This window comes from Ursus maritimus, unplaced genomic scaffold (genome assembly GCF_017311325.1).
Source record: "Ursus maritimus isolate PB19 unplaced genomic scaffold, ASM1731132v1 scaffold_10, whole genome shotgun sequence".
NCBI lineage: Eukaryota > Metazoa > Chordata > Mammalia > Carnivora > Ursidae > Ursus > Ursus maritimus.
This window is the reverse complement of record NW_024423344.1, coordinates 50,175,963-50,191,956: the sequence shown is the minus strand read 5'-3', so window position 1 is coordinate 50,191,956 and position 15,994 is coordinate 50,175,963. Positions and strand designations below refer to the sequence as shown.

The following is a 15,994-nucleotide window of genomic DNA, read 5'->3' as shown; positions in this document are numbered from 1 at the left end:
TCTCTCTCTCCCCCTAAATAAAAAAATGAAATTAAATTTTAAAAAATTTGAAGTATCATAATTGTCTCTAGAACAGAGCTCTCCTATTATGTGTTGACTATTTCTACAGTGATTATTCTAAATACAGATAATGATTATTCAAAGTGGTTAATAAATGCTTAATAAAGTCATATAAAGATGGATACAATGGATATAAGGATGTCATTTATTGTAATAGTTACCATTTATTCAGTGTTAACTGTGTGCTGGACATTGATCCAAGCACTTGACTTATATGAGCTTCATTATTGTTCATAGGAACCCTACAGGGTAGGTACTGTTTATTATTATCCTCTATGTTAGAGAAGAGAAAACTAAAATACAAGAAGGATGAGTACCTTGTTCACAGTCTTGGTCACAGTGCTGGTGTGTGGTGGAGCCAGGCTTTACACCCAGGCAGTCTAGCTCTAGAGTTTGAGTGTCCAGCCACTGCTTTAGTGCCTCTCGTCATACTGTATTCTGTTTTCATTAACCACTATGTTAAAATCTAAAATTATAGCTCAGTTAAAAAGGGTAGAAAAGAAGGTTATAAAATTGATTGTTTTGTATAGCTCCTGGATTGGATTCCTGTTAAAGCAGCATATGATTTTTATTTCATCCAACAAGTATTTATAGAGATCTCTAACATGCCATTGCTATAAAAGGTAATTTTTTTTTCCTTTTAAAACAAAGGCAGCACCAGTCTTTCAGAAAAAATAAAAATTATGTGTCCATAAGTAGGGTAGTAAATTCAGGAAATCTTTTTAATAATCTCTTTAAAGTCAGTGATAATGTCTTTTTCATCTTTATATATCTGGCACCTAGGATGGAGGCAGGCATATAATACCTCAATAAATATTTACTAAATATACTATTAGTGCCTTTTATCTCTTCTATTCCTTATTGCAATGTTTATTTATTGCTTTTTATTTCTGTTGAGTCTTGTAAGAAATTGACTTAATTTTTTTTTTTTTTTTTAACCTAGGGGATGTCCCACTCTTGTTCAAGCTTTGCCAGGCCCTAGCACACAAGTTACTGCAGGCAGCAACCACACGGCAGTACTTTTAATGGATGGACAGGTCTTCACATTTGGAAGTTTTTCTGTAAGGAACTTTTTAAGCATTAATAGTATTGCATTGTACCATTGCCTTACAATTTGTCTGTGTTAGCTATTTTTTCTGGTTTCAGTGAAATCATTATTCAGTGTTATAATTATTGCATATGCATATTTCCTGTCTTCACATTCAGCACACACAAGACCTGAATGACATTACTGTGAAATAATTTTCTTCTCCAGTGTAGTATTAGAATTTATTAAATTTAACAGCTGTGTTAGAATTTGACATGTTTATTCCCGGTCAAAATCCTTTAAGCTTTCAGTAGAGCTAATTCTGTCATTTGAAAGCTTATTTCCCAAGTAGCTTGGAAAGATTCATTTTCTTAACATATAGAAGTGTTTCTAATTTAGAACTTTTTAAAAGCTTGGTTTTCTTATTAGATTTGTTTAAAATTATAGTTTCCTTTTCTCTCTCCTCTCTCTCTGTCTCTCTCTGCTTGCCTGTTTTGCTCTCTTTTCTTTTTGCCAAAGCTTGAAAAGAGCGAAAATGCTCTGAGAATTTTGTATAGTTTGGCCATAGTAGAGATCAAGGAAAAGCCTCATAGACTGTGCTGATAAGCCGGTACCATCTCTGACATGGTAACTATTCAGAACTCCACGTGTCTCTGGGATGTAATTTGCAACTAATGATTTTTTTAAAATACAAATGTGAACTTTAAGAAAAAATCTTTTATTTGGGAATGGTTTTAAACTACAGAAAGATTGCAAAAAAAGGAAGAATAGTGCATAGAACACTTATATACTCTTGAACCAGCTTCACCTATTGGTAACATTTTGATTTGCTTTATCACTTGCGCATGCGTGCTCTTGGTCTCTCTCAAGCACTGTGCGCGTGCGCACACGCTCTTGTGGGCGTGTGAAACATTTTTTTTTCTGAATCCTTTAAGAATAACTTTGCATATATTAGGATCCTTTATTCCTGAATACTTCAGTTTGTATTTTTTTGATTGATCCAGTAATTATTTTTTGGCATTTTTTTGTCTCCTCCAGTCTAAGATCAGGTATTGCATCTGATTGTCATGTCTCTTTAGTCTCCTTTAATCTTTACCATTTCTACACCTTTTCTTTGTCTACTATGATGACATTGACATTTTTGAAGAGTATGGTACTTCAGTTTTTGTTTTGTTTTATCTTTAATTAAAATGGTCCTCATTTTTGTTTCTCTGATATTTCCTCACTTTTAGATTCAGGTTGTGTATTCCAGGCCAAAATACTATGTAAATGATGTTGTGTTCTCCTCAGGCATCACACCCAAAGGCACAAAATGCCTACCTGGAAAATGTCTGATTTTTCTACTGCATAATTTGTATTTTTTCTCTTGAAACTAAAAGCAGTTTATGGGTTGACTCTTTCAATAAGACAGTTTTAAGGTAACAGGTTCTCATACAGTTTCCCCCTAGATTGAGATTCCCATTCTTCCCTAAACCAGTCTTTGCTAGAATGATTGCAGAATGATGATTTTCCAACTCCAGCACCCCCTCACATTTACCATTTGGCCCTTTGCATTTTGTTGTAAGCAGGAGCCCTTCTTTCTCATTTCTTTTGTTTGGTACAGATGCATGTATTTGTATTTTCTTCATTACTGTCCATAATTATTTGGGTGCGTAGATTGTCTCAGATTTCATGGATCAGAGTCCCTTTGAGCTGGCGCCTGTGCTCTTGTGGCATGCCCCTTCATTTGGGGGCACTTCCTTACTTCCTGGCATAACAAGTTGTTTCAGGCTTCTCTGTGTCAGTCCTGGAATCAGCCGTTCTCCAAGAACATGGGTTCTTTTTAGTGGGGAATAGTTTTAGAGACCAGTTGAGCACTAGGTGTATTCACTGCAATGGGATGACTTTATATCCCCAGTCCACATACATACGCATATGTGCATATGTGTAGGTATTTTAGAAATCATAAACCCAAACCAATACCTCTAATTCCAGTCCATCCCCACAGGGGTCTTTCTTACCTTGACCCATTCCATGTTTGTTTCCTTTCTTCCACAGTAAGAATTCTGGCTTCTGACAATATGAGTACATTTATTTCTCATTCACTCAGTCCTGAAGTATGAGTAAAATAGTTTTATATTTGCTTTTCCCTCACCACTATAAAAGCAAACTCACTGAAAGGAGTTCAGGATTTGTCTGTCATTCTCGCTTCTGCCCTCTCTCACCTGTGTCCCTCCCCACAGCTGAAGGTATATAGTCAAATACTGTGTTTATAAGTTACTTGGGTTCTTTCTCCCCACCCCATTGCAGTGGAATTATGTTATTCCTTTGGAATAGAGTTGGATTCATTTGTTTCGGTTTGCCTTTTTTTATTTTAAAAAAACTTTAGTTAATATTAATAGGTACAAATAACAGAATTCTTTGTGAAGAGCAGCAACAGACAAGGATCACCCTTCTTCCCCTTGTCCCTGAAAACTAGCCCTTTTTACAGGTCTGTCTGTTTTCACCCTATCCTGGGGCAGGGGTTCATCTCTGTAAAGTGAATAAGATCTGACGTCAGGGGTTGAGGGAGAGAGATGCCCTTTCAGCATAGAGATAACCTTGACCTCGAACAATGAATGAGGCTCCCTAGGGGTGCCAAAGGGAGGGCAGAAAAGAGGGAGATTCAGAGGACACAGTGCTGTTCCTCTTCTCCCTGTGGTAACAGTCTTTCTAGCCATTCCTGGGAAGACACTCATTAAAATGCTGATGCCTAGCATGTCCTGTCCTCTTTGAGCTCTCAGACTTTTTTTTTTTTTTAAGATTTATTTATTTATTTATTTGACAGAAAGAGAGAAAGCACAAGTAGGCAGAGCAGCAGGCAGAGGGAGGGAAAATGGAGGAGAGGGAGGAAGGAGCAGACTCCCTGCTGAGCAGAGAGCCCAGTGTGGGGCTTGATTCCAGGACTCTGGGATCATGACCTGAGCCGAAGGCAGACAACTAACTGAGCCACCCAGGCGCCCCTGAGCTCTCAGACTTCTAAGGAAAGGGGCTTCTGGTCCACTGCACTGTTTCAGTTTGCTTTTAGTTTTAGGATCCCTCCTCTCATATCTTTAGATATAATTTTATTTTTTTTTAATATGTATAACGTTAACATGTTTCCAAAAGTTAAAGTTACACAAAAATAGTGTACTCAGTCAAGTGTCATTTCTTCCCATATCCCCTTTACTTCATGCTTGTAAGAAATGAACTTCATTGTTTTCCAGTTTATCCTACCTGTGTGTATTGTGTAGATACAGGTGTATGTGTATGTATGTACACACATACAATTATTTCCCTTTCTTTATTTTTCAAAAGGTAGCGTTTTATATATACCCTTATCACTTTACTGGATCTCCTAGAAATCATTCCGTGGTAGTTCGTAGAGATCTTCCCTGTTCTATTTTTTTTTTATCTGCATAATACCTTTGTGTGTACATCCTATAGTTTATTAAAACTATAGTTTCTTATACTTTGACATACTTTCCAATATTTTGCAAGTATTTCCCAATATTTTGCAATGAAAGCAATAAATACTCTTAAGAGGTGTATCTTTGAGGTAGATTTCTAAAAGTAAGATGTCTGGGTTGAAGGTTAGTGCCTATGTAGTTTTGTGGGACATTAACAATTCCCTTTATTTTTGCATTCTCACCGGCGATGGTTGAAAATGCCTATTTCTCCACAGCCTTGCCAACAGAATATGCTGTCATACCTTTTAAAATTGTGTCAGTCTCATGGGTGAGAAATGGTCCTGCACACTTTGAAACCTTTTTCCTGTACCTGGTGCTGTGAACCTTCATTTCATATTTTGACATTAAGGGTTAGATTTTCTCTTTGAGAGATGATTTTACCAGTACTTCTTCTCAGTCCTCCATACTCCACTGTTCTCTTTCATAAGCCACCCTTTTGTACTCTCCACCCCCTCCAGCTTGCAGTGGCAGGTCCAAGGTAAAGACTGTTGGAATTTGGTTTCTTCCTCTGGTTGCAGGTAACTTAAAGGTCATCAGATCTGCTATTTCCTAAACTGCTGAAGGCTTGAGTCGTATGTGGATTTCCTCGCCCTGTGTGTTGCTTTTATGTTGTTTGGGGAGAATGAGAATGGTAATAATTGAAATCAGACAGCCATTTTTGTCCTCTACCTGCAGAAGTCCTAGTTGTGACCTTTTATGAATTTAACTATGGTTTATGTATAACCACATTCAGAATCCCTTGGGGCTGTTCAGGCATCTGTCGTATTTTTGCATGGCTTTTCTTTACATTAGTTGGTTGATAGTAAGGGAATAAATATTTATTTCAGTAGTCAGTGACAAATAGAATTATTTTTCTTCTAAAAGCATAGTATATCCTTTTATATGATATATTTTGCTCACTGTTCACATTTTTTTGCCTTTTTGTTTGTTTGTTTTGGTCAAAAAATAAGGATAGACATTGAAAGAAGCTGAGAATTAACATTGAAACTTTTGACTTCTTCTCTGTTCATGTGGTTGCCACACTTTTCCCTCCCCTGGTTCAGCCCAGGGCTTGAAGCTCTGTTGCTTTTGCAGTCACGTTGTGGCTGTATTTTCTTGCTGTGGTATTGAAGGAGTGATAGAACGCACTAGAAACCTGATATTTGGGTGAGAATTAACCAGGCTGTTTGCAGTGCTCCCGTGTTCTTCAGGTATTTTGCTAATGATTTCTCATTCCCAGGACTTGCACAGGACCCTGGATGCCATGAGACAGCATTTTCTACCCTCCAGAGGGCTTTTGGAAGGGGAATGCTTTGGGGGAGGGCAAGCTCCTGAACCAGGGTGGATGTATGTTTACCCATCCACCATCAGCATTCCTTTATAGCTACTACTGGCTTAGTAATGAGAGACTTTCTATTGTTTTTTAAATTAAAACCCTTAGACAGTAGTAGTTTTTGATTGAATTAACAATTATTTACTTAAGATGTCATACCTTACCATTGATTATGCTGTTTATCTTGAAACATAAATAAAATGACTTAGTAACACATGATCATGTGTAAAAAAATGTAATTTTCTAATTGTATTCATAGCTGTAGTATTCAGTATTTTGGCCTTTACCCAAATATTTTCAGACTGTGTGATTTTAGTAGTGACTTTCCATCATCTTAAGTACTATCAACTTAAAATATCGAAGTGATTTTTTTCCAAAGTGATTCTTTTAAACGAACAATTTGTAATACTAATTTTTTAGTATTACATATTAGTAACATATTGTATATTTATTATACTTTTTTATTTAAATGTAGGGGAAGACAGTATTTCAGGGCAATTTCTTCGATGGAAAAATATTTCAGCTTTATTGGCATTTTCTAATAGTACACTTTGTGGTTTATTAGGGGAGAGTTCCTAAGAATAATAGAAATTATTTTATTTACAAATTTTGGTCTAAATTTCACATGAATTTCGTTAATAAAAAAATTACTAACAATTGATAATTTCTTATAGTGCTGTTTTTGTCTCCTGTCTTCTTAACTTTATAAAAAATTATAGATTGTTTATCTAGTAATGTTTTTAATATGGTTTATTTAATCTTTTAGAAAGGACAACTGGGTAGACCAATTTTGGATGTTCCATATTGGAATGCAAAACCAGCTCCCATGCCTAACATTGGATCAAAATATGGAAGAAAGGCTACCTGGATAGGTGCAAGTGGGGACCAGACTTTCTTACGCATTGATGAAGCACTTATTAATTCTCATGTGCTGGCTACATCAGAAATTTTTGCCAGTAAACACATAATAGGTAATACCCCCAAACAAACAGATGTTCCTCACAAAGATTTTGGGATTGACAGTGATTGACGTAAATGGTTCAACTTTACCTATCATGAGATATATGATCTTAGAGCTTTTTGTTTTCTTTCTATTTGAAGAAATTTCAAAGAAGCTTCTAAATGTCTGTGTTTATATGAGTATTTATAAGCTAGAGAGTGGTGGAAATATGAGCTAAATTATGATAGGATAAAACCTGTATTGGAAGGAGTTTTTCTGTATTGGTTCTTGTTAAATAAATGGTAGAAATTAATTTTTATGGAAGGTTACTTAAGTCAAACTTTGAAGTTCAATCTATACTTGTGTCTGTGATATCATAAATAATTATATAGTAGTGATATAGAAATTAAGAGCATGTGTTGTGGATTTAGACAGCCTGAGGTTTTGGTACTAATTCTATTACTTCAAAGTTTTTAATTAATCTATTTAAATCTCAGTTTCTTCATCTGTAAAATGGATATAATAATAGTGCTTCCCTTATAAATAATACTTATCTTCTAAGCTGAGGCTTTATAAAAAGGTAATGCATTTTTAAGATGGATAAATATCTTTCCCCAAGGCTTGGTACCTGCTTCTATATCAGAACCTCCTCCATTTAAATGTCTCCTGATAAATAAAGTGGATGGGAGTTGTAAAACTTTTAATGACTCTGAACAAGAGGACCTGCAAGGATTTGGTGTGTGTCTTGATCCTGTGTATGATGTCATTTGGAGGTAAGCTCTGTTTATAAAATAGAGTAGTAAATAGTTTCTGACCAAATTATACTCTTGTGGTGATATAAAATTCATGTATAAGGCAAACTTTATACATGAGAACTCTCTTGTTTAACTGTGCTTCCCAGGACCTTTGCAGTGCAGTGCAATGGTTAAAAGCATGTGTTCTGAGCCAGGCTGCCTCGGATTATCCCAGATCCACAGTTTGCTTTCTGTGTCACCTTGGAATGGTTACTTTGACTCTATGTGCTTTACTTCTCTCATTTATAAATTTAGGGTGATAATAGTACCTACCTCATAAATTGTTATGAAGAGTGAAGAATTTAGAGCAGAGGCACATAGTAGGTGCTATAGAACTGTTTGCTGCTGTCATTATATTAAGCAGTTTTACTTTCAAGAGTTCTGTTGTTAATTATTTTTGATCTGTCAGCAATCCTGTCTAAATTGCATAAAACTCATTCTATTTTCTTGTTTCCATATATCGAATTATTACCAACTATGTAGAAGAAATCGTGCCGAAGACGATACAGAATAATTAAGATAAATGCCCTTTATGAATGTACATAACAAAATCCCCGTATTGGTAGAGAAATGTAGAAATATATAGGATTACCAAACTCTAGAAACTATAAAAATGTGGAAAATCAGTACAGGTACACTACAGACTCAAATTATATTTACTTAAAATTTATTGTGGTTCTTTGGATACATAATGACTAAAGAAAATTGTTACCCTCAGCATTTCTAGCTTTGAATACCAGTAGGAGGTGTACCCTACATTACCAGATGTGTACCCTGCATTACCAGACCGACTCATCATAGGACTTACCTTTTTCTTTTTCTTTCTTTTTTTTTTTCTTTCCCTTTTCCCCTCTTGCATTGTTTATTTGGCCAGCCTCAGTGGACAGAAATTAGATAAATTGAAAGGTTTAAGTGGCACCAGTGAGGAATGAAAAAAGACCTTTTTGTCCTCTTCCTCTGCCCATGCCTACTTTCATTTCTGTCAGTCAGCCAGGTCTTAAGAAGCCATGTTTTCTATCAATCCTAAGGCTGCTTTCAGAGTAAAGGAATTACAATGCTTCCCAGGTTGCTGACCAGCCTACTGTCTTACTTGGGCATATTTTGAGAAGGCTTGCAAGCCAGAATTGATTGAGTAGCACTTTTCAATCTCCCTAGCAGCATTACACAAGATAGATAATGAGAGACTAGAGGTGAGTAGTCTTATAGTAATTCTTATGGAGACATGAGGTACTAAGAACCAAAATTTGAGTGGTCACAGTGGGATAGCATGGAGGGGATAGAAAGGCACATGGTGTAAAAACAGACTAGTCATTAGTTATTTACTGATTACAAATCTGTGTACAAGAGACTTAGTTACCAAAGAGCAAGCTCTGGTTTGGACTTAGGTTTAAATTGATGTTTTATTTTCTGTAATCTTTATATGTCTTATATTTGAATGAAAGAAATTTACGTGAACAAAATAAAAATCAACAGTGGAGACTCTGCTTATGGATACATTCACTAGATTAGAAATGCATTCTCTAAATTAGTTAATAGCAGAACTGGATTCTAACAGTATAACTAGAGCTATTTCCCTGGAGTCTTAACAGATCTCCGAAGTGTAGCGTGCAGTTAGCTGAACCTTGCCTTTTTCACATATGGTAATGGCAGTGGGAGAGATGATTACAAATGCCTTGCCAGGTCCTTGAGTATTTACTCCCTTGTTCCAAAATAGATTAAAAGATGAAGGGCAGTCTCCTCAAATGTTTCACGAAACATAGCTAGAAGGTCCTGACTTCTGGCTGTTTTATGTCAGGAGGGCACTTCCATTTTACAGCTGACATAGATGCTGCAGACTCAGTAGTAGCTCACTTTGACGTTCCTTCCGGGCCGGGGTCGGCTTCCTTTTGTATTTTTAACAGCTAACTTCTCCTGAGTAATTAGAAACTTAGCATCTATAAAAAGCAGATAAATGTGAAGAATAGCAATTTTATTTCCCACTTCAAAATTTACACAAATAACACATGAATATTTGTTGTTACTTTTTTAAAAGCAAAGCAAAACTTGAATTGTGTAGTCCTTTTTCAGATGTTTTTCTTCCCCCATACAAATCCTACTCACTTTCTCTATGGGTCACAGGTATTAAGTAAGTTTGGTTTATATTGTTTGACACTTTAAAAATTCATGGTTTTTTTTTATACATGTAAGAATATATTCATTTTAAAAGCTAGGGTTTTTTTGCTAAACGACAGTTTGTAGGTCTTGCCAAATCAGTACAGTAACAACTGCTTTGTTACTAAAACTGTATAGAATTCTATAGTCTGGATAAACCAAAATATCCTATTGATGAACATTTTAGATTACTTTTTAATGTTTCGGTATTACCTATATGGTCAGAGTGAACACACAAACACAGGTGTACATATATATATACACAGTTTTGTGCTCGTGGGAGTGTATTCCCGTTAGATAGCTTTCAAGAAGTGGAATTGCTTAGTCAAAAGATTGGCTCATAGAATTGTGATATTTACTGCCAAACTGTTCTTCAGTACTCTCTCACCAACTGCTGTAAGAATCCATACTTTGCCATACTGTCAGCATCAGTATACAATACTATTATTTTTAATTTTTGCTACTTTAGTTTTAGTCAGTAAGTATTTAAATAGATACTATATGATAAGCAAAGATTGATACAAGTGAGTAAGATACATATAAGATTCCCTTGCTCTTAGGGAAGTCCTCAGAGATATAGACTATATGAAAGTGAATAAATAATACACTTTATAGATCTTTATAGATCTTACTCAGCATCATTAAGAAAGAAGGGGTTGCTGTGATTGAGGTCAGCAGTGACCTATCTTCCCTTCAGTGGAGACAATATAAGTTAAGACTTAAAGTGTAAGAAAGAACCAAGCATTTGAAGAGTTAGGGAGAGTTTTCTGAGCAGGGAGAGCTTAGTAGACCTAAATACTTTTGGTGCAAGAGCCTGGTTGTGTTTTAGGAATTTGAAGAAAGCCAGTGTGGTTAAAGCATAGTGAATGAGTGGTATGAAATAAAATCAGAGGTAGGCAGGGCCAGGACATGCAGGACTTTGTAGTCTAGATTAAGGAAATTGAATTTCCTTCAAAATAGGAGGTCTTTTTAGGATTTTGAGTTGGGAAGTGACACTAAGAGATTATACTTATTGTGTGGAAAATGAAAGGGAAGGAGGCAAGAGTAGATGTAGGAGGTTCCTGTAGCAGTGCAAGGGAGAGATGATGGCATGAAACTCAGGGTTGTGGTGGGGAAGATGGAGAGGAGCAGTCAGCAGCATATATTTTGAAATAGAGCCAATAAAACTTGCTTGTATTGGAAAGTGGTTAAGGAAAGAAAGTAGTCAAGGGTGATTCCCAAAGTTCTGATTTTGGCATTTGAATAGACATTGGTGGCATTAACTGGGCCGGGAAAGGCAGAGAAAGATTTTGTCAAGATTTCTGTTTTTGACATGTTCAATGAGCCAAGTTCAAAGGACTGGTCTGGACTGAGATATAAATTTGACAATTTTTAGTTTAGATATGTATCTAAAGCTATGGTATTGAACGAGATCACCTAGACAGAGAAGGTAGGTTGAGAAGAACTTACAAAATTTAGAAGTTAGGTGAGATACGAGGAACTAGTCAGGAGACTAGAAGGGGCAGCTTATGAACTATGGGAAAAAGCAAGAGGGTGTGCTGACATAGAAGTGAAAGGGGGAGTGGGTAAAAAAGAGGAGTGTTTGGTGATGTTGGATACTGCTGAGGGCTTAACTAAGTAGATGACAAAAAATTCCATTACGTTTAGCTGCTTAGAAGTTATTTGCAACTTTGAGAATAATTTTATGGAAATGTTAGATATGCAGACTAGAGTGGTGTGGTTTGAAGAGTGAATGGGGATTTCCACTTCTGGTAATTTGGTAAACTAAATACTTTAAAAGGGGCTCTGTGCTTTAAAACGAAAGTTTATAATTTATACGTTGGCTTGGCACTCAGCCGAGATGTTGCTATTCTGCTGCCCCTGTCTCCCACCCCCATCTCAAAGAAAGAAAGCCACCCTAAAAATAAAAATCATACCTCATGAGGTGACCCTTGGGAAGTAAGCAGTCCACACTGTAAACACAGGATTTCGCGGAGGACAAATGCTGATAAGTGGTGCTGTAGTGTGGAAAACAAGCCCTGTGCCCCTGCAAGGAGAGGGAGGTGCAAACTGATCCTGAAACTCTGTTACGCTTCTGGCCTTGGAATGATGCTAAACGGGGATTAAATAGGTAATACCTGTGTGTCTCCAGCCGAGGGCAAGTGTAAATCATCTTTAGAGAAAACCCCTCCTCCATTTAGGCCCATAGGTTTTTAATGAATTAAGATTCCATCAAATATGAGCACAAAGTCTAAGATTGTTTAACATATCAATAATATCACTGTTAGTGAAATTCAGTAAAAGACAAGCAACAAGATCAGTTCCATCTTGGAATTAGCAGAAACGATATAAATTATGTGTATGAAATGTTTAAAAACTAAAAGATGAAATTGAGCAAGCAAGAGAAACTCTTGATGAGACTCAAAATGATGAGGCATATTTGAAAAACAACCAAACAAAACTTTTATAAATGAAGAATGGCTGTTTACACAAATGCATGAGTAGACCAGATTTGAAGAGTTGAGAGGAAATTACACAAAATGCCACAGAGACAAGAATATAAAAAATATGAAAGAGATTTGAAGAATATAATGAAAAGATCTAATAGACATCCAAGAAGGAAATTTTAGAGATTAAATAGAGGAGAAACAATATTTGAAGAGATAATGCCTAAGAATTTTCCAGAACAACAACAAAAAGATTTAAATTCACAAATATTAAAAATTATGTGTTTCCATTATCTACAATCAGGAGAATTATAGTGAAATTATAGAACACTAAAGACCAAGAGAAAAATCTTAAAAGCAACCAGAGAGAAATAAATAATCATACACAAAAAAACCCAATTAGATTAAGAGATTAAATTAAAAAGCTATAGTACAATTATATTAATGCTACTAATTATAGCAGGTACTTTAATAGAATTTATTCTGTGCCAAGTATTATTTTCAAGTTTAAAATAAAAAATTTTTAAATAACTTTTTAATTGTGCTAAAAACATAAAATGTAACCATTTCTAAGTGTACAGTTCAGCAATGTTAAATAAATTCACATTGTTGTATAGTAGACCTCCAGAAGTGTTTTCATCTTGCAAAACTGAAACTCTGTACCCATTTCTCCCTCCCTCCTTAGCGGCCACCATTCTACTGTCTATGAATTTGACTACTTTATATATATAAGTGGAATCATACAGTACTTATCTTTTCTGTGACTAGCTTATTTCACTTAACATCATGTCCTTGAGATTCATTCACGTTGCAGCCTGTGACAGAATTCTTTCCTTTTTAAGGCTGAATAACAGTCCATTGTATGTTTCTCCTGCATTTTATCTATCCACTCACCCACTCATGGATGCTTAAGTTGCTTCCACCTCTTGGCTATTGAGGATAATGCTGCTATGATTGTGAGTATGCAAATATCACTTCAGGATTTTCCTTTCAGTTCTTTTGGATATATACCAGAAGTGGGATTGCTGGATTTAAGTCCTCTTATATTTAGTAAATTTGGATCATCAAGCACCATTGATTGAGAAGACCATCTTAATAAATGAATCTGAATGTTAGCTGTATCTGACACAAATCAGTTTTTCAAAAGAATCATTGTTTTCTGTGTAGGCATACCAGTTATGAAAAAATGAGGATTTTGTTCTTCCTTCCTGTCTGTTCTCATATTTATGCTTTAGGAACTATGTATAAAATTATCCACAGCAGCATTTTTTTTGTAATGGAAAATTGGGTGGTTTTGATTTTTTTTTGCTATCAGTAGTAGAATGAACAAATAGTTGTAATATAGTCACATGAGCTGTTAGTATTTTACAACAACAAGAATGAATGAACTTGCAGTCATACACCACTGTAAAAATACATTGTAAGTATATTCTATTCTTTGAAGAAAGCTAACCACAGAAGAATACATAGTATATCCTGTTCATAGGCAATTCAAAATGTGAAACTTAAATAATAAACAATTTTGATATAAACATATGAAAATTCATAAAAGCAAGAGAATGATCAACTTTTAAAATTCAAGGTAATTTCTACTTTTGAAGGAAAAGGGAAGAGATTGGGTAAGGAAAGAGAGCCGGGGTACTTAAAAGATAGTGGTAATATTCTTTTTACTAGTGCACATTATACCATTGTTCTTCATACCTCATTTTGAAAATATTCTGTTACTGTTCTTTTGTATGTACTCTGTAGTTGATAAAAACAACTTTTCCAAAAAGAATTCATAGCCAAAAAAAAAAAAAAAAAGTGGTAAAGAAGTAGAGGCAGCTTTTTGAGAATTTTTTATGGAAGAGATAAGGGAAATGAGATAATGGTTGGAGGGTATTGTGGGTCCCTTACGGGTTACTGTTTATTAGTGTTTGAACATCTCGTACACTTTACTTGTGCTTCCTTTCTGAAAACTGCATTCCAGGTCTTTTGCCCACTTTTGATACTGGATTGATGGTCTCTTACTGGTTTGCAGGAGCTCTTATATGTTATGAATACTGTTGTTTTGTCTCATATGTATGTGTCACCTATCTTCTTACAGCTTGCCATTTGTCTTTGAATGTTTTATTTATGGAGTTTTTGTTGTACGGAGCTTCGTATATGTGTGCATCAGGTGTACTGTTGCTCTGTTACTCATAAAGCCCTGAACTGTAGTACTGTTTCATTCAAATTATTTCACTTCTAGTGACAAATAATTTTTTAAATATATTTAGCTCAGAGAAAATAATGAACTACATTTTGTCCTCTTTAAGCTGACTGTATTCTCTTCATATCATCAGTTGTACTTTAGAAATTTTTTTCAATGAAACTGTTACTCTTTCTTGAAGGTTTCGACCAAATACTAGAGAGCTGTGGTGTTACAATGCGGTGGTTGCTGATGCCAGACTTCCCTCTGCAGCAGACATGCAGTCCAGATGTAGTATTCTAAGTCCTGAACTTGCCTTACCCACAGGATCAAGGGCTCTCACCACCCGATCTCATGCAGCTTTGCACATTCTCGGTAGGGTTGCTTTTTGATGATCAGCTAATTTTCATTAATATGTGCTGAGAATTTATTTAAACAAATATTTATTTTGTGTTTCATTCTCTCGTGTGTTAAACAACAACATGCTAGGTGCAATGTAAGTTAAACCATCTAACTTTAAGAGGTTTGTCAGTCCCACAAACACCAATATATCAGACTTAAACCAACACAATTCTTATATGCCCAAATATGAAGCATTCCTGAATATAATTTCTAGCAGGCAGATTTTTTTTAAATAATGTTTTTGTTCAGCTTAAATATATAAACTTTAGAAATGCCGATGGGATATTCAAATGAGTGATTATAATATTTAATTTACATTCATTATTTTAAAATAATAAATTCTACAAAATATATTTATATAATTATGAATTTTATACATATTACTTCTGTCTCTTTTTATATAGCACAGTTTTCCACAGCACATCAACTTCATTTCTATTTAATTTATAATGTAGCATTTTTTCAGAGTATATATGTATTCTGTTTGTAGAAATTTTATACCAATCCACATAACTACTTATTTTACGGCTTTTTTTAAAAATATTTTTTTATTATATTATGTTAGTCACCATACAGTACATATTTTATGGCTTTTAAAAAGGATCCTTAAAAAGACTCATTTATGCTCATCTAAAATTTGCAGTTGATTCCTAAGTATAATTACATATCATACATATAAGTCCTTTTTTTTTCTCAATTTTCTTATGATAATCATTGTAAACATCCAGAACTTGCATTAATTAAGGTTCTCTCAGGTTGCTGTGTCTTCCTCAGATAGAACTTTAAGAATCTAATAGTAATTTCATAAAAGGAAGAACCTCGTAAAGGCTCAACTTTTCAAAGATACGGTTTTTTGCAAAACATTGCATATAGAATGTGTTTAAATATGATAATTACCCAAACAGAGGAGAATTCTTATTGGTTGTAGGTGTTCTTTTGTGAAACATTGTTTAAAGTTTGGAATATATTTATTGAGCACACTCAGAGTTTATTATTTTAATTTATCCCCTACAGCATCTCATACCGTCAATATAATGGGAAATTTTAATTTCGAGGAGTTGAATTTTTGTTTGTTTGTTTTTAGGTTGCCTTGATACCTTAGCAGCTATGCAGGATTTAAAAATGGGTGTTGCAAGTACAGAGGAGGAGACTCAAGCAGTAATGAAGGTTTATTCCAAAGAAGATTATAGTGTAGTAAACAGGTTTGAAAGTATGTATATTTATGTTTAGGAATATTGTCATATA

General features: G+C 34.9%; 1 protein-coding gene across 3 annotated transcripts in view; it reads left to right on the top strand.

Annotated features, from left to right (window-relative positions):
• MYCBP2 (MYC binding protein 2) overlaps positions 1-15,994 on the top strand; it is a 252,568-nt gene that overhangs the window by 92,117 nt on the left and 144,457 nt on the right. For all 3 annotated transcript variants that reach the window (XM_040623680.1, XM_040623687.1, XM_040623672.1), the window contains exons 21-25: positions 1,004-1,121; positions 6,633-6,837; positions 7,426-7,579; positions 14,550-14,722; positions 15,834-15,959. In XM_040623680.1, the coding sequence (XP_040479614.1) occupies positions 1,004-1,121; positions 6,633-6,837; positions 7,426-7,579; positions 14,550-14,722; positions 15,834-15,959 (776 nt within the window). The remainder of the gene's footprint in view (positions 1-1,003; positions 1,122-6,632; positions 6,838-7,425; positions 7,580-14,549; positions 14,723-15,833; positions 15,960-15,994) is intronic.